The 27,776-nt window shown below is 38.4% G+C and overlaps 1 protein-coding gene across 1 annotated transcript in view; it reads right to left on the reverse strand.

Annotated features, from left to right (window-relative positions):
- Positions 1-2,936: 2,936 nt before the first annotated feature.
- The window catches only part of map2k5 (mitogen-activated protein kinase kinase 5), a 73,628-nt gene continuing 48,788 nt past the window's right edge, over positions 2,937-27,776 (reverse strand). Inside the window, exons 20-22 of the mRNA XM_078276178.1 lie at positions 27,692-27,753; positions 24,448-24,493; positions 2,937-6,576 (exon numbers count right to left, since the gene is read on the reverse strand). Of these exons, the coding sequence (XP_078132304.1) occupies positions 6,466-6,576; positions 24,448-24,493; positions 27,692-27,753 (219 nt within the window). The 3' untranslated portion in view covers positions 2,937-6,465. The remainder of the gene's footprint in view (positions 6,577-24,447; positions 24,494-27,691; positions 27,754-27,776) is intronic.

Below are 27,776 nucleotides of genomic sequence, written 5' to 3' on the forward strand. Positions count from 1 at the left end.
GATTCGAAATGATCTGCTGACAAAAACGTAGATCAAAACACATTTTTGTTTGTTTTGCAACAAGTATGTTTTCAGCCAAGCTAGCTGCGCAGATCTAGTGAAGGCAATGTCAGCCTGTCTGGTCCAGACTGAAATATCTCAACTATTGGATCGAGTGGCACAAATCTTTGGTGGTCCCCAGATGATGTTCGTATCCTAAATACTTTCCTCTAGCACCACAATGAGGTTCCTTGAGTAAAATGTCTCAACAACTATTGGATGGATTGCCATGAAATTTGGTTCAGACATTCATGTCCTGCACAGGATGAATCGTAATTCCCAGACTTTTTGTCCAAAACTGTGGTTTATGACCAAATACCTGCAAAACTAAACACATTGTTTAACACGCTGAAGTAAACATTATGGCTGCTAGACATCTGAATGTTAACACAGTGACTGAGAGCATGATGACATTAGCATTTTGTTAGATTAGAAGTGTTTTGGTCCCATTTGGCTCAATATTATTCCTTCCTCGGGAAACCACCAAAGCAATCTAAAAGGTTTTTGTTGATGGTAAAGCATCTTTTACAGAATGTGACACTAAACAAATGCAGAAAACGTTCAGGTTTTTAGAAGCAATTCATGGTACAGTGGTAGCAGCTGAACAGAAACAAGCACACCTGGCCAGCAGTGGAAAGTGAGACGTTAGATTTGTCGGTTTTAAAAAAGATACAAAAATTATTCCCTCTTTGACAGACATCATCATCACGAGGGGCTCTGCAATGCTATCAAAATTCTAAAGAGCCTTTCATTGGCGACATGCAGCAGCCTTTAGGTTTATACTTCAGGACAATTCTCTTATTGATCCGGCAGCAGGTGTACAAGGTTGTTGTTTTAAAGGATACACCAGTAAATGTGACAAAAAAGCTAAATGATTTCCTGCCTGGTTGGAGTCTCAGTGAATGCCGTATTGTGCACTATAGCCAACCCTACACATATTAACCTCTAACAAATTTTCCCAAACATAAAACACTTTTCTTGGATGTTGGTGGCGCTTAGTTCACACTGTGTAGAGGCAGTTCTCTGCCCATGGGAGAAACACAAAAATACAAGGACGAGCAGTATTCTGGCTCATAGCGCCTATTTGTTGTATTACTGCCTTTGGTGTGCCTCAGAAGAATGATAAGGGCTTACATTGCAGCGTGTAAGGGCTCAAATGGCCTGTTAAGTATCTGTCACAGCAGGAGGATCAGTGAAGGTAACCTCGATCACAAAAGTATTATTCTTAACCAGCTTTCATTTAAAGATCAAATAAGGCAGGGAATTAATTTCTTCATAATGATATAATATATGTATAAGTATAGACACACTTTGAAATCACACAGTTTGTCCTTCTGCTTTCTAAGGCCCCTTTTAAAAAGTGAATAGTACATACAACACAGCACTGACTTGGCTACATGCTTCGACACTAGGTGTGTGTCAGGGTCCTGAGGTTTATACACAGCTGCATAATTATTAATTCAGGTTGCCTGTCAATACATGTGTTGCTGCATTCAGACAGAAACGTATATATAATCGTACAACCTCACAGTAACTAACACAATAAAGCATTGAAGGCTGCGGGTGTGTATGGAAGGCTCGATGGTGTTTTTTGCCAGCGACTGCCTGGAAGGGGGCAAAAAACACTGATAAATGTATGGAAGCCCAGAGAGGACATGCGTACATATGAGATTTGTTTATTTAAGCAAGAAAACTATTCTGTGATCTTGACATTAGCTTGTTTTCTTGAGATCACAACTAGTATTTGATGCTCAAGACAAAAGAAATTATTTGAGAAAATGCAGTCATTAAAAACCAAGACCTCTCCCAATTAAAGGTCCTATGACATGCTGCTTTTCGGATGCTTTTCTATAGGCCTCAGTGGTCCCCTAATACTGTATCTGAAGTCTCTTTCCCAAAATTCAGCCTTGGTGCAGAATTACAGCCATTAGAGCCAGTCCCACAATGAGCTTTCCTTAGTATGTGCCATTTCTGTGTCTCTAGCTATTGAGGAGGAGAGGGGGAGGGCAAGGTGGAGGGTGGGGGTGTGGTCTTGACCAACTTCCACTTTGCTCATTTGAAAGCCATGATGTCTCTCTCTTTCTCATGGGTGGGCCAAATTCTCTGGGCGGGCAAAGCAGAGAAAGGGGAGGTAACCTTTCCCCTTATGATGTCATAAAGGGAAGATTCCAGATTGGCCCATCTGAGCTTTCATTTTCTCAAAGGCAGAGCAGGATACCCAGGGCTCGGTTTACACCTATCGCCATTTCTAGCCACTGGGGGTACCATAGGCAGGCTGGGGGAACTCACATTAATGTTAAAACACCTCATAAAGTGAAATTTTCATGCCATGGGACCTTTAATCATTGCTTGTTTAATACTAAGAGATAAGCTGATGGGATGTTAAAAGTGAAGAGCCAAACCATGAAGCCGGAAATGTATTTAACTGCTGATTTGCACCTGAATACATGAACTGTTTACCAAACCTTGTAATGTCTGACACACATTACTTAGCAGCTCACACATGCACACATTAATAATAAGGCTGAAGTTAATTAAAGGTTGACAAAGATTAATTATGAAATGCAGATTGTAATTAAACTTAGGACAGCAAGGTGATCACAGGTTTGGGTCATTCTACAGTAAGACAAGCAAATGTCAAACTATTAATGAAGCAACCATCATTTGTCTGTACACTGTGAGTCATGTGAAGATTTGGGGCCATGTCCTAAAGGTGTTCCAAGTCTTGTTGTTGTAATTTTAATGAAAACACCATCAAGCTGGCTGTATGTTGCCAGTGTATTACCGTGTCAGTGTGAAAGCAGTTTCCCTTCAAAATAAAATGATCAACGACTAACAGACTTGAATATAATGAATAATGTTAAGTGAACAACAAAATGTCAAACTTACCCAAATGATTATGTTTAAATACTTTTTATTTTATTTGTGCATTATGGTTGGAATATGTGCCAACACAGATAATTACAGAAAAGGCCATAATCAGCCAGTAATACCACAGCACTAATATTTCTGCTGAGTCCCATCACTGACTTAATGCTTTGTGGCAAAAACTGGAAAAAATAACAGGGCTGAAAAGTCACAAGCTAAAAAGTAAAAAATATATCCACTGATACTGCAGATTCATAATTCAAAATCACAGTCAATAAGTACATTGCCAAACTATAAAAGACGTGTCTGAGCTTTTTTTGGTGCTTACAGAACATCTGTTCAGAAATAAGAAACAATTTTTCTTTTTGGCTTCATTTGAGTTGCAAGAATACATTTAATATTTGCACGTGTGTTCATCAGTAGCCAGTGGCCACTACACACTCTTCTATTTTTACACTTATTTACTAGTTTTGCCAGACTGCTAAGTATTTGTAGCTTCGGTTACATTTAAGGCCAACATTATGTAAGGTGGATGTCTCACAGATGTGTAAACAGCACGGTAGAATTTGACAGATGAATATAATTAACAATATATGTGGTATAATGTAGAGTACATATTCTATTCAATAAGCAACTGTTGGAAAATCTACGTTGATGTATTTTCGTTACTGGAACTTTTGAGTTCACCAATTATTATTATATGTTTATTTTAATTTCTTTAGGACAAGGACAAGTTCTTCCCAAAGTTAAGGTAAAAGTATATTTATGTACATCAAAGTTAAAAGGCTGTGGCTTAATTTCAGGTTTCTGAGGCAGGAATAATGGCACTAATAAAATGTGTCCGTATGGGAAGGATCATACAAATAGCGCCTCTGCTGGTTGTGCAGTTCACAAATAATGTGTCTGGAGTGATTGATCACAAACTGTATCTGAACTGCTGTGACACAGAACTAAGGACATTGTAATAAGCAGTGTTTATCAACAATAATGAGTTGTTGGATATGGAAAAGGATTCCATTAAAAAAAAACAATGTTTTTCAAAATTCACTGAGAAATTTTGCCTCGATATGTTCTGAGCACAACCAGTAGAGGGCGCTACAAGAAGTTTCCCTCGCACATCGTAACCCGTTAAATAACGCCGGATTGTGGTGCTGTGTCCAAATTCCATCCTACAGACCTGGGAAACAGTAGCCTGACAAAAAGACTCCACTTACTAGCTTTTGCACAAACTCTCAAATCCATCTTGTGGTCTTCCTAGTTCTGAAAACCCAAAAAAGTTGACCTTGAATTAAGATTTTCTTTTATAATGTTTTGTAGCAAAATGCTAAATGAATAGCCCATCCTGGAAATAAGATGCTTGACAATCAAAGTGATAACAACAACAACAAAAAAAACAAAAACAGACCAACTGTGGGCTTGTTCATGTAAAAAATACAGGAAATCATTAGTTCCCAAATAATTAATGACACGATGGAGCACGTTTGAGTGATCTACGAACAACAAAATGTCTTCTCTGTTTCGGCTGATTTACTGTCAAAAAGGCCAGTGATTAAAATAAAGCATCCATGTGTCTCCTCATCGTTACAGAGGACAAAGCACTTTGAACAGTGTACTGAAGAAACGACTCATCACATAATAAACTGGTGATTTAAGCCTTTTGTGTTTCGCTGATGTACTGCCGTTACATTCGTTTCCAGCGATGTTCACACTGTACACTTCTAGTCACTGTAGGCTGTGTCTACTGTGCCCTTGTGGAAGAAATGGCATTTAATTGCACTTAAGCTCTACACATTTCAATAGCTGCACATAAAGACCTTGTCAAATCCTTTTAGTCACACAATCCAATGTGTTAGCCTCAGTCATGAGAGATCAATTCACCAGTTGGGTCGTCAGGGGGGGGTCTTTGGTGTTAAGTGCACTGCATTCATGTTTTCCCTCTATAGATATCAACTGATCAACTTATTTGGCAATCTAATAAAATAACATACTTTCTGTATAGTACATGAAATATCTTGCTAAAGTAACAATTTACTACTTAGGAAGTGGATAAAACACGTAAAATCCAAAAAGTGTTGCTTTATAATAGGGATGCATCGATCTGATATCGAGTATCGGGGCGATACTGACTAAAATATCTGGATCGGATATCTGTGACAATCGGGCAGATCTATTTACTTCAATTCTATGTTTAAATAATATACACATTATGTATTGAAATTGTAATTCCTGTTCATTTTGAAGATTTCCTACCCAAGTTACTGGGGCACGATTTATTATTTTAATAATAAATAAGGAACTGATAAAATGTATATCTATGTATTTATTTATTACATTTTGTTTTTACAAAATTAGGAAAGCAATATTCAAGTCAAGCCTGATGTTGCCTTACACAAAAAAAAAGATCGTATTCACTTCCACACAGTGAGGCATACAGCTTATTAATAAACACCGGTATTGGATTTATACACGGTATTGGTATTTGGACTGAAATAGTCGGATCGGTGCATCCCTAGTTTATAAGGGGAGAAAGAGATATGGTTTTTGTTACGTTTCTCTTCTTGTCCATAGTTTCTTTTATTCTTAATGGATTCTAAGAAAAACGAATAGCTGCTGAATGAAAGTGGAGAACTGCTTTAACACAATTTCCTCTCCAACAGTTCATTCATTGGCATTCAACGTCAGGCATGTCTGTGCAAACAGAAATCAGAGAACCAAGATAAAAACTGGTTTAAATAGAGAGAGGCCCTGGTTCCTCCCGATTCATTGTTTGGTCAGTAAGCTTTAGAACCCAGAAAATATGCATGTCAATATGTCATTGCACTCTGTAACACTGCAGAGCTGCTTCAATACTTCAAACTCCTTGCTTACTGCAGGCTTGTTGTTCACTTGAACACCCCTTGAAGACAGAGACAGAGCTTTGTATCCACTTCCTGTAACACCCCGACCACACACGATTAGGGAATAACTGGAATCAAATGTTCTATTACAGTGACAACATAAGTTTGCTGAGGTAATACATTACACCACTGGAAAAACAGGCACACACATGGGCAGTTACTTACAGGCAAAAACCTTAACATTCACTACAGGGCTGTCTACAGTAAAGCACAAGAGAGATGCTATCCCAGAAAAAGAGCATTACTTTGCCATGCATTTAATTTGTCTTATGCTTTGAAGTTGTTTCTCGTCAATGAGCTTTTAAATCAGGATTGTGTATCTCTATTCACCAGACTGTGATGTGCTCACTGCGTTTCTGTATACTCCTGGAAAATGTGGGGACCGAGCTGCTGATGGAGACCCATATTAGAAAGAAAGCGCAGACCTCTCTGCACTTTTTGGATGCAGAGATTGAGATGCAAAGTTCAAAGGATGTGAGCTCCTCACAGTGCTGTTTAAGAATTCCTCACATAAAGTTTGTAACATCTAGTGATTTGTGTCCATGTACATTGAGTCACTTGTACTGTGCATATGGACATACTTGACCCTGAAGCCTTTGAAAAGTGTTCAAGGTTTGGGATCAGACGTCCTGGTCCATCGTGGGCGGACAGCACGAGGACGTCAGATGTGTCCCTGAGCGTGCTGGGCGCGTCTCTCCTCCAGACAGCGACAAACCCACATCGACACCACTTCTGCATTACCATCATTAAACTGTATGATGAAGGAATGATCCTGAAAAATAAAGAGGACGACAGAAGTGTTAAATCGTTTTCATTTAGAAACAAATCCGTACGTTTGGGTTTATTTTTGATTTATATAGAAGAAACACATCTTTGGGACTAAATTAGTGCATTTAAAAAGGTTTTATATGAAAAACTTGAATTTGCCATATTAACAATAATGAGCTGAATTAAAAAAATGTATTTAGTGAATAAATTAATTCAAAAGGCAGACTTGTATGACACATTTTTAAATGGAATTTAATGGCATGAAATGGGGTCGACTATTGAAGTTCGATTGTTGGAGTTTTACTAATAAGGTATGATTTATTTTTTCAGACTGAAATTCCTGAAACATATTCAGACAATGGCCTGTGTTTTTTATTTGTTATTTAGCCTTAACTGCACTGACAAACCAAATTAAAAATTATACCTTAAAGACAAAATTTGGCCATTATCACTTCACTCAAAAGTCTTTGGATTCAGTCGCAAATTGTGCTGGAAAAGTACAATGTTTGAATTTAGCTTTTGAAAGATATTTTCTGTTTCCATTTGCAATTAAATTTTATATTTCAATAAACATTTTTGCATCAAAAATTATCTGCTGCCACTTACTCCATTAATTTGACCTTTGGGATAATTGTAATAAACGGCAACAAAAAAAAGGACTGAAGTGATGAGTTTTCTCATGAAAATAAAAGTATTCTAGAAGCTATTAAAAAAACGTTTATACCTATTCTGCAATATAATGTTTTATTATCAAACAGATTGGAGCCGCAAACATCATTGCCCCTTTATGTGAAGTGTTTGGTTTAGTTCTTCTTGTATAATTATTCTAAATCACAAATAAAGAAATAATGATAAAATACTAATAAAATAAACAGGAACATCATTAAACCCCCTTAAATATTCATTTCCAACAGATTTGTTTTTTAAAGCTTAACGTTTAAGTAATGGCTTGTCAGGGCATTTTTAAGAAATATCGTTGCGGTTTAATCATCTGCATGAGTCATAACGGGTTGTAAAATGAGCTTCTTAATAAAACAGGCAGGAACGCAAACCTTCTTTGTTGACTATTTAAAAATAAATTACGAAACGCGATTGAATATGATAAATTCTTTATCATACAGTTTTGATCTTGACTGATTTCCATCAATAGTACCAATAAATGAGCTCTTGAAAACCCCTAAAACACATAACCAGTGTCTGTTGATTGGCAGTGTTCACTTATTACTGCTGCAGCACTGAAACAGAGATGTCACATGTAATATCTCAATGACAACAGTCCCAATCAGCGGCCTCATCTGGGGGACCAGGGCCGGAGGTCCCACAGGGGTCAGAAGTGAGGAGGTTGTAAATGAGACACTTCAACTCGGGCTGACAATTAATTTTATTTGTGGTGTCTAGATGTCCAATTAGATAAACAATGCTGTGGCCGGCCAGTTTAAATGAACTTGTCAACAATGATTTCAACGATATCTGTCCTTAACAAGAGACTGTCACTGTTAATATGAGTTCAGTTCTAACTTAAGCTGGCCAGACTCTTGTATGTTGTGTTAACTCACACTGCACATTTTAATCTGCCTTTCTGCACGGCTTTTATGCTCACACTGTACGGATCAACTGACAGTGGTGCTCACACTGAACGCTAACAAGGAACCCCTGAACAGTTTTGTCCAGTGGCATCCCCAAGTTTATTCGAAGAGAAGGCCGCGACCTCAACAGTGTTGAAAAAAAGACATAAAGGCATTGTGTCCGTACTATGAACAGAAAGTAATAAAGAAAAATATGGCAACGCAGATGGCTGGAAGATGCAGACAATATGATCTGTCTGACTCGGTTCTGTAGCAAAGTTCAGTTTTACATCACAGCACAGACTCAGTCAAGACTACAGTTTCAGCCACAACATGTAAAATACAACTGCAGTCAAATTTAAAAAAAAAAAGCTCACGACAATTTATAACGGATCATTTTAAAGCGGCCATTGAACCGTGGAACTGCTCAAAATGCAGATAGCCGTCCAAAACTTCTGACATGCAAGAAATCCGTCCGATCGTCCGTGAGCTAAATTGTTGATCGAACAATTCATCAGTCGATGTGACCACCCGAAAAATGCCCGTCAGATGAGCACCGATCTGCCAGAAATTTGGCCCGGTTCTAAAATTAGTTGGGGGTTACCAACTCGGGGCTAAAATCAGGCTTAATCTGCCCATCTTAAAACATTGAGTACATTTACATGAACACCAATATTCCACTATTATTCCGAATTTGATACAGGTCATGTAAACAGCATATTCCGGTTGGATATTCTGAATAAGGCCTTTTTCCGAATATAGCATTTTCCGATTAAGACATGTGGGATATTCCGGTATTATTCGGGTTTTAGAAGCATTCTTTGGACGTGTATAATGCGCGTTCGGAATATGCGTCTCAATCAGGGTTTTTACCGCAGTTTACGTACGGCCTCTTGCGTGTTTACGGCTTATGGTCAGCTCTGTGCGTTGCTATGGTTGCTGTACACAAACTAACCGGTAAACAGTTTGCAAGGCTGCAGACCCGATAAGAATGAGAAACGTTCGTTGGTTTTTGGATACTCGCACACATCGCTACGCCGACCTTTTCAAGAAGCTGGTTGAAGGAATTAAAGAGGGACACTGTGTTTGCACGGTCCAACAAGTCCGCCACCGCTGGTAAACTTTGAAAAAATCCTATTTTGCACGGCTACATGTAAATGGGAATACTAGTTGAATATTCACTTTCATTAGCCATAATGTCATTAGCCAGATATTCCAACAGCTTAGTTATTATATCGTCTTTTTCGAAATAAGGGCAAACACCGGAACATTATGTGCATGTAAATGTAGTCAATGTCTCACACAAAGACATTTGCTCAGCTATTTAGGGTCTCAATGAGAGCCCAACCAATAAATCAGACAGCCCGATATAAGATTAACAGAGACATATTGGCAAGTGACACGAAATAGCAGTACAGATTCATCAAACTGAGGAAAATATCTGGCTCTAGAGATACTATATGCTTCACTATTTTCACCAACTGGTCATTAACGTAGTCTGTCTGACATTTGGTGTTGGTCAGGTTATTATAATAAAAATACTGATTTGAACTGCTTTAAGTAATTCAGAAGCTATGCCACTATAAGAAACCACTCAGTACATATATCTGTGAAGTTTAAGAAATCCTTATCAAACATGTATGTTTATGTTATGTGAAAAAGTAAATATCATCTGAAATATAATTTTCAGATTTATACATTTTAAATGAATTCTCAAATATCGGTCTCAGTACTGGCCTCAAAATTGTGTATTGGTTGGAATATAGTCACAATATAACATTTTAAACTGGAAGAAAGGTTTACACAGAAGTTTAAGTAACCAGGTGTCTAATGCACTCATGGATAAGACACATTTCATAACAACTTCTAACAATACATACATATTTTTCTGTCAGCCTAAACATTCACAAACATCTTTTACAATTATTTTACTGTGCTTTGCAGGGCTTTAAGTCATTAGCAAAAAAGCAAATCTTGTCTATATGAAAACCTATATCCCACTATAACAGTGGCATTACTAGTTTGACTCAGATTTGATCAAAAGTGATTTCAAAGTGAGCAGTGTTGTCGTCAGCTGTTTTTTCAACATTAGAATACCCCAGCAGCACCCAAACTGGTGCTGACATTGTAAGATTAGCAACAAAGTAGGACAGACTGGTAGTGACGGTCCACTTTCTTCCTCCTGGGATCCTTCTTGTCTATTTGCGGTTACACTGGAAAATGTTAAACTGAAGAATATGTACAGTAGATAAAAAATAAAGGGAGGACTGCAGTTATTGTAGTATCTCAATTCCTGTACATACTCTACTGAAATCTATTTGTCTGACTTCTGTTTGACTTACATTCTTTCTTTTCTCACAATTGTTACTTTTGACTGTGATCATTCAATCACCACATTTAGTCTGGTGTTGTTTTGTATTATAATAAAACACATTCCAGCGTACTCTAATCCTGCACAAACTGTAGAGATTGTGAAGGACTGGGGGGAGCCCCATCAATCCTGTTGTCCTTCTAATGGGCAGCTGGGGTTAACACAGTCTGAGGTTAATTACTCTCATATCAGTGTGAGCGTGTGTGTGTGTGTGTGTCAGTATGAGACGGGTGGAGTGGATGCTCCTGGGTGCCCCTATGTGCTGAATACCCATCTCATCAATCATTCTTCCTTGCCTCAGTAGAAAGGGAGTGATACAGAAATAAAGAAGGAAGTCCTGAGTGATGTTTTTAAAATCTAGCACTCCACCTCTGCTCCAGAAATTAACCCTGACAGGCCAGAGACATCTGCTTTAAGCTGGATGAAGGTGCGTGGCTCTTCATACCACGATTGCACACACCATACATGCACACAGGCCAATACACTGTAGAAACACAACATTAACTCAAAACATACACTTCGCCTGTGGTTACTGATCTTTCTTTCTAAATGTATCTTTTCGCCAACACACAAATCACATTGCTACCTGATTGACAGTAGGAATGTAAATGTTTTAAAATTAAAGAAATGAAGAAAGTGAGCAAAAGTCAGGACTAAAGAAAGCATACAAGAGAGATGGCAGGAGAGAAGTTATAGTCAACTTACGAGATGTTGTATTTTGATTGGGTGCTGCTGGTGGTATTTTAATGTTGAAGAAACAGCTGACAACAACACAACATCACCGCTTTTTTTTGCTAATGACTTAAAGCCCTGCAAAGTACAGCTAAATAATTGTAAAAAATGTTTGTGAATGTTTAGGCTGACAGAAAAATACGTTTGTATTATGAGAATTTGTTATAAAATGGGTCTTATTCATGAGTGCATAAGACACCTGGTTACTTAAACTTCTGTGTAAACCTTTCTACCAGTTTTAAATGTTATATTGTGACTATATTCCAACCAATACAACATTTTTTAGGCCAATACTGAGACCGATATTTGAGAATTTATGTGTATTTATAATTTAAAAATCCGAAAATAAATGATATTTCAGACAATATTCAGTTTTTCACATAACATAAAAATACATGTTTGATAAGGGTTCCCTAAACTACGATATATGTACTGAGTGGTTTCTTATAGTGGCATTGTTTCTTAATTACTTAAAACAGTTATAATCAGTATTTTTATTATAATAACCTGACCAACACCAAATGTCAGGCCAACAAAGTTAACGACCAGTTGGTGAACATAGTGAAGCATATAGTAGCTAAAGAGCCAGATATTTTCCTCAGGAGTTGGCGGCCAAGAAAAACCTGTTATTTGCTGGTTTAAAACATATATTTGATAAACCTTCCATCTAGTCTTTTGTCAGTTATTGGCCAAAATATCTCTGTTAATCTTATCGGGCTGTCTGATTTATTGGTTGGGCTCTCATTGAGACCCTAAAAAGCTGAGCAAATGTCTTTGTCCACAAATTCCTCTTTAAGAGACAATGTTTTAAGACGGGCAGATGTACCGTTTCCAAGGTCAAGAATCTAAACTTTTAAGGCAACATGGACAAGAAGTTGAAAAAAGTTCTTACAGTGCTCAGAAATACGGAAATTTAAGCATCTACAATTCCATTTGCTTTCAATCATGTTCAATACGATGTAAAGCTCCAGAACAGCTAATAAATGGACTTTGTCAAGATGTTAGCTGTGTTCGAAACCGCTCCCTCATTCCCTCACTCACTATTCCCCATTTATTTATTAAATAGTGAACTATATAGGGAACGACCAAACGAGATTTCGGACACTCACTGAAAACACATCGTTGCGTGACTTTCGTCAGGAGATGCACCCGTTGATTGACGGAGGCAGGCGTGCCCAGCATCATGTAAACAAACCGAAACTAAAATACTTCTAATACGTCCCTGAAACAAACACAGCACTCAGAATAGTAAAAGGTTGTATATATGTTGCATGTTACATTTACACTGTTTAGGAACGAAAGTCCGCTCCATTTTTCCTTTTCAGTTTTCGCGGTGACTTCTGCTTCTTCTTCTTCTCTGGGAAAACACGGCCGCGTTGCATTGTGGTATACGGGACTAAAATGTAGGGTACATCGTATGTACACTCAAATTAGCAGTGCATTGTGGGTATTTTATAGTGGACTATGTAGTGAATGAAACCACTGCAAAATGGCGAAAACACTATATAGTGCACTATTTCCGTGATAGGGAACGGTTTCGAACACAACTATTGTTTCGTCAGAGTTAAACGTAATTGTCCTTTGTACTTATTTCATTGGGGGATACAACCCAAATTAAAAATAGCAACAGATAAAACTCTCTGCATTAATGAGGTAGCGGGAACACTCCGATTTCATGTACCATAATTATCCAGTGACACATCGCAAATATCAAGCATTTCGAGGACTACTCACTCCAGATACATTTAATGCTCTGGAACAGAAGAGCGCTGATCTTTACACAGCAGGTGGCAACGAGAGCTTCCAACATGTGTGTTCTAAATACACATCTGGAACAAAAAGGGTTCCATGGTACCTCTATGGCTTTCTGGTCTTTTATTGTCAAGCAATGTGTACTTGTTACTCTTTGTCACAGGTCACACATCTATAAGCTGTGAGCAGTCTAACCAGAAGACATGATGACACTGGGAAAAAGAGTTAGAATACAGAGTGAATAACTACTTCTTAGTTAGGTCATTGAAGGTGTTTTGACTTTCTGCTGTAGCGGTTTGTGGACAGAGGTGAGATAGGGGAAGGACTCATTTTAAAGTTACATTAATCACCGTCTGGCCCCATCAAAATGGGATAATCACCTGCAACTGCTCAAGTAGAAATGGCCTAAACCCAGGGGAAATTCTACCTAACTCTTTAATTGTTTGAAGCCTTTGAAGGGTCTGTTTAATCTAAGATTAATTTATGTGATTTTAAATAACTATGTATGATTAATACGCTCAAAAGAAATTAAAAGGAGTTGGAGGCAATTATTACAAGAGACTGGTCATCACCTCATTAGAATAGTGTTGGAAGAAACATGGTGTGTTTGTCAGTGTGTGTGTGTGTGTGTGTGTGTGTGTGTGTGTGTGAGAGAGAGAGAGAGAGAGAGAGACAGAGAGAAGGGTGAAGAGGTAGATAGAATAACTAGGTCTTTACATGCTAATCACTGGCTCCCTCTGGAAACTGCCTGGCATTGGTTGGTGTGTGTATAAATGAACTCTGTGTGTGTGTGTGTGTGTGTGTGTGTGTGTGTGTGTGTACTTTGGTCAATCTTAGTACACAGGAAATGTAGGGAAACGTCTCTTAGGAGAGTTACAATGCCCTAAACTTAATGATCCAAGCATCTCATGCTACTTTCAAATCTATCCGCTGCTTTTAAAACTGTTTGCATAGTGAGGCAGCACTTTCTCCAGATAGCCACCTATCAATGAGCCACAACACTAAATGTTAGCCACCGAAATGGAAAGAAGTAGAACAAAAGACAATAAAACAAGAGAACCAAGAGTAGTAAGAGCACTATCATTCTCACGGCCTAGTTTAGTCCCCAACCAAGTGTACAAAAGAGTAGCTACACGTATATGTCGCTGAACTAACAAATCCTACTGGCTGGTCATGGAGAGAAGTGGGATCATGGGCAGAACAGGGTGAACATGTGTTTTAGAAGAGACATGTGGTAGTCCAGACCAACAGAGGTAGTTAGCAGTGACCAGGACTGTAACATATGTGGAGTAAGGTTATTGTAGACTGGGAGAAAAATGGAAGAAGTGGTGAGAAATTAAAAACGTCTTAAACTTACTGACATTCTTGGTGTCAATTAATCTTATAAGAAACCAACCCATTCCTGTCTAATAATCATTTCAATGATTAAATGAATTGTTAACCTTTCCAGAAAATGACACAAGGTTGTTTCAGCTACATTATACAGAAAATAAAGTCAATTATTATATATCTTTTTTTTTTTACATTTTTCTTACATAGCCCAATATCACAAATTGTTTTGTGTCAAATCAAGGATATTAGATCCACAAAAAAGGCATATTTCTTCCAAACGACAGTTGATTTTTTTTTTGTACAAGATTTCAGTGTAATTTTGGACTCCAGCTCTCATTCAAAATGACGTGACTGAACAGTTGCGCAGCAGTACCATACTGCAGTCCCAGTATGTGTGAATGGGGTTTATGTCAATAAAGACCCATGGGTGAAATGTGAAAACATTTGGCAGTGAAGGTGCTGACACAAGTTAAGTTTAGTGGGAGCACGAGACACCAGTGATTTGGAACAAGTTTGAAAAGAGACAAGAGGAACCCTTTTTGCATGCATGTCCTTTCTGCACTTGTAGCGATGTAAACACCTATTCCTCAGACATTGAAGCTGCTTCCAAAGCTTGAGACACTAGATAACTGGAACTCAAGCAAGACATCACCCACAAACAAACTACACATATACAGTACATGATTCCATTTTTCTGCTCAGAAATTTTGCAGTAAAATAACTAGGGCTGTCAGCATTAACGCATTGATCGCGATGCGATTAAGGGCCGAGCATAACGCGTTTTTTTTTTTTTAAATCGCATTAATCGCATGCTGGCATTTATTAATTTATTTTACACTTCACTCGGCTTTGCCTCGTGCCCAACAGGCTACTATTTTGACCCTTTGCAGCACCGATACTTATCATCAAGCTGCCACTTCCTCGTAACACATCCTGCTGCTGCAGGCTGCAGGATGTGTTACGAGGACAAGTCGTACTAGTCGTAGACAAGAAGCCATATGCACATTGTATAAAGCCGAATTAAAATATCACCGAAGCACGTCAAGCTTGAGCTACCACCAGCTAAGCATATAGTTCAGTTAACGTGATGCTACCAGCTAGCATGCTACCCACTCAGGAGAGTGCTACTTGCCGACCTGTGGATGAAACCAAATCCCAAAAAATTACTATAGCTCTTGCGAAACGGGTGGCAACTAACTGCAGACCTGTCAGCATCGTAGAAGACTCGGGTCTTAAAGACGTACTACGGTTGGCGTGTTCTGACCTGTCTTGTTGCCGTCGAGGGGGACAGCAGCTCCCCACACAGCCTGTACCACACGGAGAAAGCAGCCACACTGGAACTGCTGCAAGGTGCTGCAAACGCTGTCTCATTAACCGGTGATCACTGGACGTCAGTGAGTAATCAACATTATTTAGGAGTTACTAAACACTATATTGACTCTGGTAAGGATAGGGATCAATAGTTTTTTAGTTAGGTACTTGGAGGAATTGTGCAATAATGACAGATTCACACATTTTTCTTTTGTTTACAGTAAATACATAATTACAAATCTTAAAATCAAGTTCATAAAGTAACTTTCTTTGCATTCATTTGATTCCCAATCAAGATACATTGGTAAGAATTGCTTTAGATTGTTAATATGTACTTAAAAACTGTTCTGAAATGTTTTTCAGAACAGTTTTATTTTAATCATGTGATAAAACATACGATTAATCGCGATTAACTATAGAAATTCAGCGATTAAAAAAAATGAATCGCTTGACAGCCCTAAAAATAACACAATAAAATAAAAAAATGTGCACATCACCTCTTCTTTAACAGAACCACATTATGTACAGAGATGAACAACAAGACAACCTGCATCACTGCTGTAGAATTCAGGCAGCTCATAAAATGGAAAGAAGGCTTAACGAGTGGATTGATCCGCTACGTTCTTGATCCAAAATGAATACAGTTGAGCATCATATTATGTGGATGTCCAGAAAATATAAAGGACAATGTGTGTTGTCTTGTGGCCTTCAGTCCACTGTCTAACTCATCTCATACATGTCTGTCTCAACAATGTGGTGTCACTACATCAGTCATGAAGGGACAGTAGGATGTCTCTGCTTTTATAAAACTATAGTTTATAAGAGATAATTTAATCCCTGTGGTAAATTGACACATCCATGTTGTCTGAGATGATGAATTAATTAAAAAATAAGAATATTTAAATGAAGGAGCTGTCGATTTGGTTTATGACTGATATAGTATGGATTAATATTAATTAGTCAGGGTTTTATTTGTTCATAACAAACATCAACAGTTTTTGATACTGTGTGTGTGTGTGTGTGTGTGTGTGTGTGTGTGTGTGTGTGTGTGTGTGTGTGTGTGTGTGTGTGAGAGTCTGAACCAGATTTAGGGACAGTCAGACACAGGAGGGGTTTCCTTTGTGAAAAGACGTGGGGCTCATCTGGTCTCTCCAGGGTTGAAAGGGGCTATGAAATGTGTGCATGTGTGCCTATGAATAGAAAAGCAGAATAGGAGGGCTGCATTGACAAGGGTGCTAAAAGGCTGCTGGCTGGGGAATGAGGGACAATGAAGGGGGGGAGGGAAAAATGCAATGTCCAACAAATCACAATCAAAGAATATAAGGGTGTGGGATCATCACTCAAACAAGCACACAAACTAATGTTACCAATTACTATATTTTCTGTAGGGCTGTCAATCGATGCTCTGTGATTAATTAATCGAAATTAATCGCATACATAATTAACGGTGCCTGAACCGATACTTTTTAAGAAAGTAAAAAAAGAAAAGAAAAAAAGGGTACTAAACAACAGTTGGTGACATTAAAGAACAGCTTGTTTATTGCTAAGGCCATATGGTCAAAATTAAATGACTTAATAATAATGTATAACAATAACTTATTTCACTAGTAAATTGCTGTTGAACGACAAAAACAACCACCAGATAGGAGATGGACATTTACAATAACTTCAAATGCACCACGAGGCTGTAGTTTACCAGTTTCATTGAACGCACCGTCTGTGTTGTTTCTCCAACGGCAGCTACAGATTGTTACATCCCGGTGTTGAATCCTCTACAGTAAAACACAGTCAAACTTTGCACCGTTTAGCGTTAGCTGTCAGCATTTTAACCGTGTTTAATCCAGCTACTAGCTAGCGGTAGGCTAACGTTAGCTGCTGTTGAGTATAGTGTTAACTAGCGTCACATGCAGCGGTGTTTGTGTTGTCTGTATCGTCTTCAGAGCATCAGAGAGAAGCGCAGACATATCAGTGGAACCAGATTTCGGTAGCCAGGGTTGGCAGGAAGAAGATTTTTACAATTAAATGTTCCAATTAATGATCCAGGCAGCACATTATCGTCTCCCTCCTTCATTTTACAGTCGAATGGTGGCTAGAACGGCTCCGGGTCAAACGTCAATATGGAATGGATTAATCTGCGTTATTTTTTCTCAGATTAATTAATTGAAATGAACGCGTTATTTTGACAGCCCTAATTTTCTGTGTTCTTGCACGTAAGCTTAATAAATAAGCCAATAGGTGCTGTACACAGACAAGGCCTGGTGTTGAAGGAGAAGGGGGAGGTGAAAGACACACTGTTTAGAACCAAAACCAAGAAACCTCAGACAGGATGGGTCATCACCAAATACCTGCAGCCAACGTCCTGGGAGCGGGCCAATGGAAAGTCTCAACTAACCAACGTCATTAGCTTATGATGACAGGATAGGGTGTCCACAATGAAATATGCATTAGTATAAGGGGAGAAAAACACACTTTCCTCTACTAGGATCGCTCATCACGCGATATATATATGACAAATATATATGCCAGTCAATCATAAATACTTCAACTGTGGGATGTTTTGGACAATACTGTTTGTCTAAAAGAAGGTGGTTAAAAGGACAAAAGGAAAGGGTGGATTTAGGTTTGTTTCATTTAGTTTTGCTTCAGCTTAACACTTAAAAAGTAACTGGTGCAGTTTTTGATCACTAGCGGAGCTATGGAGCAATGTTTTTATGTGTGTGCACATTCCTGTAACTAGTTTCAGCTGCTCTGCTGCTTCACGTGCAAAGAAATGCAGTAATGTGACAACAAAGGCTGTAAACAAAGCACAATTTAAATTATTCAAAAACAAAACAACCAAATGTTATATAAGAAAGGAAAGTCTTTATAGCCGTGTCAGGCATCAAGGACACAAATGTTTTGGTAAGTGAACACTGAATGTAAACGGTTGTGGTACTGATAGCATCCCCATGAGAATGTTTGTTTTAATTCTTTATTATTATTTTTTAAGATTGTGTTTTGGGCATTTTTGGCCTTTATCTATTGACAGGACAGGTGAAGACATGAAAGGGGAGAGAGAGGGGGAATGACATGCAGCAAAGGGCCGCAGGTTGGAGTCGAACCCGGGCCCGCTGTGTCGAGGTGTAAACCTCTATATATGGACGCCCACTCTACCAACTGAGCTATCCGGGCGCCCAAATTCTTTATTATTAATTTACTTTTATGTCCTAAGGTGGTGCCTGTATGTGAGGTGGGGTTCTTGTTTATGTTTTGTATGAGCTCTCCAAACCAAATTCCTACTGACATTCCTTGTTGAAATGGCAATAAAGTATTGCATCTTGAACATAACTTTTGTGTGTTTAAAAGAAATCCACAGGGCTTCTTTAATGTTGTACCTAAAACCAAGTCGGAAACTGGCTTGATTTTAGAGGACTAACATGACTGAGTTTGGGGTGTTTAAGAGCAACAATTCAAAAGTACAAAACCGGTTTTGGATTTTATTAATTAGCAGAAATTCACAAGTGTTTTATCAAGCACCTCAAACGTTTTGTAATGTTAACCTCACAGAACATGCTCGACAATATGCAGTGTTTCCACAGGTTTTTCACATGGTTTGAGAATATAATTGTTTTTATAATTTATGTCAGAGAAAACTATGTCATTTTTCATGGTAGCAAAGTCCAAACGCATGGGATTTTGCATTGATGTTTAAAACCTCCTGCTCTAGTGCACCATAGTCATGAAATAGGGGACACACAACTCTTTTTCTTTTTTTTTTTAGATTATTTTTTTGCATTTTGTGACAGTACAGCTTAGACATGAAAGGTAAGAGAGAGGGAATGACATGCAGCTATGGGCCGCAGGTCGGAAACCGAACGCGCGGCCGCTGCGTCGAGGACTGAGCCTCTGTATATGGGTGTGCACTCTACCAGGTGAGCTACCCAGGCGCCCAAGGGACACAGAACATTTTCATGCTACTACCTGTAGACATCAGGGACGCCAGCTCACTACATATTCTTGAAAAGAAAGAATTTGCACATCCAAACAATTCTTCAGCAGGTACGTTGGACAAAAACAAAGACTTGAAGAAAGAGAAAATCCCGCACGCTGCTCTTGCTGCGGCATCACCATTTGTTAAAGAAAACTTTAAAGAAAACTAATGTTTCGGTCCTTCCTGATCTTCGTCAAGAGTATTTTGAGTATTTAAAAGAAAGCTTAAAACGTATGCCTTTACTTTAGCCTTTAACTAGCTATGACTTTCGTAATACAGGCCTGAAACTAAAATTTTACTTGATTTTATGCATTCTATGTATTATTTTTTTTGAAACTTTATTTTTTATTATTACAATTATTCAGTGGGTTTTATTTTCCATTCTATGTGTTCTATTTTGATCTTATTTTCACTATTATTATCAAGTGGTTTTTATTTTATTTTGCATTAATTATGTCACTTAGTTTTTATGTTCACTGTCTATTTTCATGTGAAGCACTCTGTGCATGTGATTTCCTTATAGTAAAGCACTTTGAGCTGCATTTCTTGTATTAATAGATTAATAGCTGCTATACTAATTCATTAATTAATAGCACCTTTCTTCTAAAGTTACTTCTGTTATCATTGATCTTCTGTTAGCACTACTCTTTTTATTTGCATTGCTTGGTTCTCTCCCTTTATTCGTGTTGGGAACATACTGTAGCATTAACCAGAGAAAAAGGTTTTTCCTTCACTGCGTGTCTTAGTCAGGTAAAGTGATAAGAAAAAGTTGAACTGAACAGGATAAAATATTAATAGCATGGGCAAAGCATCTAGTACAAGTAGTGGTAGCACACTGTGTCAAGCTTCGGGGAACCCATCAAGAGCAGGCATGCAATCAAACAGCAGCCCTTTAAAGAACATCTAATAGGATAAAATCCCAGTGAAAATAATGACGTCAATAAAAGCTATACCAGTGATTAGAGAAACCACATGCTGAAACCTGATGAGCAAACTAGAGCTACTAGGAGAGTTTGTATAGTCATAAAACAACATTATTTGCTCAGTGTCTACACTGTTGTGTGATTTCCCACATTACCTTCCAGGAGAAATGAGAAACTGAGAGCAAATGGGTGCACTATCTGAAAAGCAGAGGGAGAGGAGAGAAGGGGAGCTGTGGCTAGGTGCATTAACATACAGATAGAATAGGTAAAGCGTTTTAATGTACTCAGGATGCTGGGGGGAATGGGGAGGTAGAGTGAGAGGTGGGGAGGAAAGAGGGAATGAGGAGGAGGAAAAGAAGAAGAAAGACAATCAGCAGGCTGGTGCCACAAAGGCAGGCATCCATGACCTTATATCTCTGTTCATTGTGGGTAGAGAAATAAATGAAAGGCCTACAGGAGGACAAAAATATAGGTAAAGGAAAGACGAGAGGGATGGAGAGAGAGTGGAAGTAGGAAATAGAGAGAGAGAGAGCGAGAGATAGCTGTAAAAATTTAAAAAAAGAGCACAGGGACCACAATGTATGTGAAGAAAGTGGGGCAGAGTAGGAGGAGAGTGAGAAAAACGAGTGACGAAAATGCCACCATGTGAGCTACGATGACCCAAAGCACAGCAAGGAGGAGAAGCAGTGTGCAGTTGATCCAGCGTCCTGGATTAATTGTGGATAAATTGAATATTTATCGGTGCAGATCTAATATTGTTTGATAAATGTTGGTATCTGATATTTGGTGTGAACCATGTCCTTGCATTATTGTGTGTTGGAAAGAAGCTTTGGTTGTGCAACTAGGTCATGGAGGACACAGAAACCACAAGACACCGAGAAAAAGAGCTCATGATTCTCTTCACTAGAACAATTGGTTACACTTTACTTGAGGGTATCTACATAAGAGTGACATGACACGGTCATGAACGTGTCATAAACATTATAAACAAGTCATAAACGTTTATGACATAACGCTTCTTTTAGTAAGTGTCATTTAGTTAGTAGTGTAAGTTAGGGTTAGGGTTCATGTGTCATGACTGTGTCATGACAGTGTAATGTGTTCATGACAGTGTCATGTCCCTCTTATGTATATACCTTCAAGTAAAGTGTTACCAAACAATTATATAGAAACTTAGAAACCCAAGTATTAATAATTGGAGTTAATTCAAAACAACAGTGGCATTTGTGTTCAGAAAAAGCTGGAGAGTCATACCAAAAAAAGAGCAGCACTGCAAACACAACAAGTGGAACTTGAAAAGTAGTAGGGCATAGTCTCTACCTTAAGATAACTACTTCTGTGTGGAGGCAGGAATGCCCACTGAGTGTCTAGACAACATTTCCTTTTACTCCTCCTTTCTGGTGTGAGACTGAGAACATACAACCTGTTAGCAGCTCTGCATTTACACCCCCCAGCCCTCCATCCCCACAACACAAACCTCCAACCCCCCCTGTCTCTGCGGACCAAACTGTCGCTGTCCTTGGTCCTAACACAGAAACCGGAGCTTGTTGCAACTCTTAAAAGGCAGTTTGTGCAAACTGCTGTGGCCTTGTGTGCTAATGCTAGAACAGAGAAAATCATCAAGTCCATTTTGGGAGGGAGGCATGTGGTTTGGCTTGTATATCACTCAGACACACTAAAAGCAAGAGCTGGAACTTAGTTAGGATATTTGCCTTATCTATAAAAATCCAGACCAGAGTCGCTGCGCAAAGAATCAATAGCTTTTGCTTTTGAATATTAATTAACTTGCTAAATCACAGCTGATTCTCAGACAGTATGTCTCAGTAGAGTTAAAGTCAACAATCAAAAACTTTTTACAGCAACTTAAAAAGGAACACACATGTATAGTTTGTACTATAGTGAGCCAGTTAGAGATGGTACAACAGATGTTAATAAATAAATAAATATCTATGGCATCTTTCACACATTGTCCTAATGTTATTCAGTAAAAACCCTGTGCCTGAAGATACCTACTTTATTAGGGCATTAGCTTCTCACATTTTAAAATTCAGACCTGAAAGAAATGTCACTGAATGTGCTCCATGTACTGTTGCTGAGAGTATCATATTGAGAACAATCGAGCCGGGCTGTTATTCAAACGCCAAATGTTTTGCTGAGGCATCACCATAAAGGCTACATAGACCTTTTGTACAGTGAGTTTGATGTGCTATAGGTGGGATTCTGCCATTAAAAAAAAAATCATGCTGTAATGTTAACTTAGTCGTCTTTTAAATGCATTCTTCATTCTAACACTCATGAACTAAAAAAGCATCAGGATTTCAACTTTACAATTTTCCAATTAAAGCTGATTCATCTACATACAATATTCAGAATCATTAAATGTTACTTGATTTGTATGCAACATGAACCTCTATGTAATCTTTTGGGGTTAAACGTTTAAAAACCATTATGCTGCTACTGTGTAAGCTCTATGAGAAACGGATGGATCAATTGTTTGACTATGGGAGTCATGTCCTATACGGTTAGAAATTGTAATATTTCAGTGACAATGGGAATGTAATTAACAGAAAGGCAACGGTGCTATACAGTGCTGCTCATGAATTTAGGAAACCATGCTAAAGTTGACTAAAAAGAGGAAAAAAAAAATCATCTTTTGGAAATTGATCTTAATGCCTTAATTAAAAAAAATTGGAAAAATCCAACCTTTAAGGACACAAATTTTCTTTGTGAATGAATAATGTATCGTAAATAAATAAATGTTCTTCCTTAAAATACAGGGGGCATAAGTAAGTACACCCCTATGTTAAATTCCCATAGAGGCAGGCAGATGTTTATTTTTAAAGGCCAGTTATTTCATGGATCCAGGATACTATGCATCCTGATAAAGTTCCCTTGGCCTTTGGAATTAAAAATAGCCCCACATCATCACATACCCTTCACCATACCTAGAGATTGGCATGGGGTTCTTTCCATAAAATCATCTCTCAGTGCAAATCAAACCAGCTATTAGGCTAACTGAAATAAAACCATGCCAACCTCTAATAACTAGAGATTGGCATGGTTTTATTTCAGTTAGCCTAATAGCTGGTTTGATTTTACGATACATGATTCATTCACAAAGTAAATTGGTGTCCTTAAAGGTTGGATTTTTCCTAATTTCTTTAATTAAGGCATTAAGATCAATTTCCAAAAGATGATTTTTTTAATTCTTCTTTTTAGTCAACTTTAGCATGGGTTCCTAAACTCATAAGCAGCACTGTATAATAAGTTGTAAAACTGACGTAGTTATTTACATTTATCATCATATTTGCAAATGAGACACAATGTTCATTTGGTGACAGCAAACGTTTAGGATTTTGAGAATTATGTTCTGTGCAGTAAGATGTTAAAATGATAAAGTCAACATGGGCACACTTTCTTAGCGTTACATGGACAAAGACAGGCAGACACACTTAAAAATAATTTCCTTTTGCCCCTTGCTCAAATTTTTATTAGTGTGTAAAACCTTATTTTTGTAAACTAAAATTATTTGACTTTTTTACAACAGCTAGTCCTGATTCATTCAGCGTGGCTCCAATGCAGTGAAATGAACGAATTATTGCTGAAGTAGGTCTCAATCCTACCCCAAGGTTTCTCGCTGACCTCTCTCTAACATCTTTCAATGGTAGCAAAAAGTTCATTACTGTTATTTCCACACAGCAATCCCAACTTTAAGGGTCCTTGACCCAAAACACCTCAATCATTGCGGAAAAAATACATTTGTATATTCCAAAAGCTACAGAGATAATAAAATGATTAATTATTATTAATTACATTTTTATTGGAATGCATGAATATGATCACCGTCTGTACACAGTTATTCAAAACTTATATTTTGTCGTCCTTGGGATTGTTTAATGGAAGTCTTGGTTTAACTTACCATGAGGTTATTAGGGGCAGGCCTCTCTTTGGGTTGCCGCCGCATACTGAAAAAAAAAAAAGATACAAGCAGTCTATATTTAAACTGTGTTTGTATATGTGCCAAAGACGTTTTTGTTCTAACTTTCATTTCAACGGCATCATTTTAATTTATAAACAAATATTTGAGAGCACCTGAAACGAAACCTTTCCTGACACAGAAACGGAAAGTGAGGGCATGACAGACAATACACACTACCAGCACAGAACATTTATTTCAATAGAATAATTTAATTCATATTTTGAATTTCAATAAATATTTCTTATTATTCAGAACACTTAAATTGAAGCAGTTACCACATTGGTACAATGGATTCATGTGTGTGTTTCTGTGAGTGTCCTCTATAGTATGTACTGTGTATTGGGGACTAAGAGGAATCAGTGCAGGGACCTGCCTGCAGTTAGTCATGTTACTAGTTTATGTTTCACAATGAATGGACCATGACCCTCTAAGAATAGCCTGGGAGAAGATAATGCCAGGGCTGGTACCTCAGTCTGTTCTGGAGAGAGGTGCTCTGTTTGAGTAAATAAAGCAGGCATGGGGGATAAACAACAGATGGTATGGCCAGCTAGATAGTCACACACACACACACACACACACACACACACCCCTTGCATGTGGTTTGGGTGTGTATGTAGATGTTTGTGCCACTGTAAAGGTTACAAGAGGCTAATGAATCGGAGGCAAACGCAGGGTAAACATTGTCTTTGTCCTGTTGCATTAGATAAATCAATCATTCCTTGGCTTTTTATTCAGCAGCACTGAATATCATAGCTAAAGCCATTACCACAACCACAATGCATTAGAACACAGACAAATGCACTTTCATCCCCTTGTGTCACCATTGTACCTTTGATTCATCTACCATAATTTGGTTCATCTATGTCAAATGCAGCTTATGTTCTCTGCAATTGTTCAGTCTGGCTATGCGGGGCTCAAATGGCTGACTGTGCCACACATATTAAGCTATTGCAAACTAGAATCACAAATGTATGCACTAGGCATTTAACGGCCCTTGAAAACAGACACAATTCCATTTTAAATCTGAAAAACATTCTGTATTTGACCTACAAGAAACAAAGCGTATTAAATAGGGCTGTGACAAAATATCGATACGGTAATATATCGTTGTCCTTCGTGCGATACGATAATCGATAAGCTGTCGCCATATATTGATATTTTAATTCATAAAATAAGGCGGGATGGCGGACAGCAGTTTGAGGAAAATAACAGATGCTCCAGCCACGTTTAAGTCCAAAGTCTGGACACGCAGTTGCTCTATAGTTCTGTAATTATAATATACAGACTGAAAAACCTGTGCTGCAGAATTGTGCTGTTTTCTAACAGTTTGGACTTGCAGTAAATAAAGAGAAAAAACTTGCACTTAACCTTTTCACGGGCATTTAGCATTCATAGTTAGACCAATATTGGGATGTATCATTATAGGATTGTCTAGCAATATATTGATTATCACAGAACTGCTGCATTGTGATATTATCGGTATTGTGAGCCATGTACAGTGGTGTGAAAAAAGTGTTTGCCCCCTTCCTCATTTCCTGTTCCTTTGCATGTTTGTCACACTTAAGTGTTTCGAACATCAAACCAATTTAAACAATAGTCAAGGACAACACAAGTAAACACAAAATGCAATTTGTAAATGAAGGTGTTAATTATTAAAGGTGAAAAAAAATCCAAACCATCATGGCCCTGTGTGAAAAAGTGATTGCCCCCTAAACCTAATAACTGGTTGGGCCACCCTTAGCAGCAACAACTGCAACCAAGCGCTTTGCGATAACGTGCAATGAGGCTTTTACAGCGCCCTGGAGGAATTTTGGCCCACTCATCTTTGCAGAATTGTCCTAATTCAGTTACATTAGAGGGTTTTCGAGCATGAACGGCCTTTTTAAGGTCATACCACAACATCTCAATAGGATTCAGGTCAGGACTTTGGCTAGGCCACTCCAAAGTCTTCATTTAGTTTTTTCTTCAGCCATTCGGTGGTGGACTTGCTGGTGTGTTTAGGATCATTGTCCTGCTGCAGAACCCAAGTTCGTTTCAGCTTGAGTACACGAACAGATGGTCGGACATTCTCCTTCAGGATCTCTTGGTAGACAGCAGAATTCATAGTTCCTTTTATCACGGCAAGTCTTCCAGGTCCTGAAGCAGCAAAACAGCCCCAGACCATCACACTACCACCACCATATTTTACAGTTGGTATAATGTTCTTTATGAAATGCAGTGTTCCTTCTACGCCAGATATACTTGGACACACACCTTCCAAAGAGTTCCACTTTTGTCTCATCGGTCCACAGAATGTTGTCCCAAAAGTCTTGGGGATCATCAAGATGTGTTCTGGAGAAATTGAGACAAGCTTTGATGTTCTTTTGCTCAGCAGTGGTTTTCTCCTTGGAACTCTGCCATGCAGGCCATTTTTTGCCCAGTCTTTTCCTGATGGTGGAGGCATGAACGCTGACCTTAACTGAGGCAAGTGAGGCCTGCAGTTCTTGGACGTTGTTGTGGGGTCTTTGTGACCTCTTGATGAGTCGCCGCTGCGCTCTTGGGGTAATTTTGGGCGGCCGGCCACTCCTGGGAAGGTTCACCACTGTTCCATGTCTTCGCCATTTGTGGATAATGGCTCTCACTGTGGTTCGCTGGATTCCCAAAGCTTTGGAAATGGCTTTATAACCCTTTCCAGACTGATAGATCTCAATTACTTTCTTTCTCAATTGTTCCTGAATTTCTTTGGGTCTCGGCATGATGTGTAGCTTTTAAGGATCTTCTGGTGGACCTTACTGTGTCAAGCAGCTCCTATTTAAGTGATGCCTTGATTGTGAACAGGTGTGGCAATAATCAGGCCTGGGTGTGGCTAGAGAAATTGAACTCAGGTGTGGACAACCACAGTTATAGTATGTTTTAACAAGGGGGGCAATCACTTTTTTCACACAGGGCCATGATGGTTTGGATTTTTTTTTCTCCTTTAATAATAAACACCTTCATTTACAAATTGCATTTTGTGTTTACTTGTGTTGTCCTTGACTTTTGTTTAAATTGGTTTGATGTTCCGAAACACTTAAGTGTGACAAACATGCAAAGGAACAGGAAATGAGGAAGGGGGCAAACACTTTTTTCACACCACTGTATTAGTTATCGTATCATGAGGTACCCTGTCATTCCCACCCCTAGTATTAAAAAGTAACTGACTCACCACTGAGTTATAAAGTGAACAAACTTCTCACTGAACTGGCCAACAGGAAGAACTGGAGGATCCTGTGAAGAAGAACACAACAATT

The sequence above is a fragment of the Sander vitreus genome, chromosome 1 (assembly GCF_031162955.1).
Source record: "Sander vitreus isolate 19-12246 chromosome 1, sanVit1, whole genome shotgun sequence".
Classification (NCBI taxonomy): Eukaryota; Metazoa; Chordata; class Actinopteri; order Perciformes; family Percidae; genus Sander; species Sander vitreus.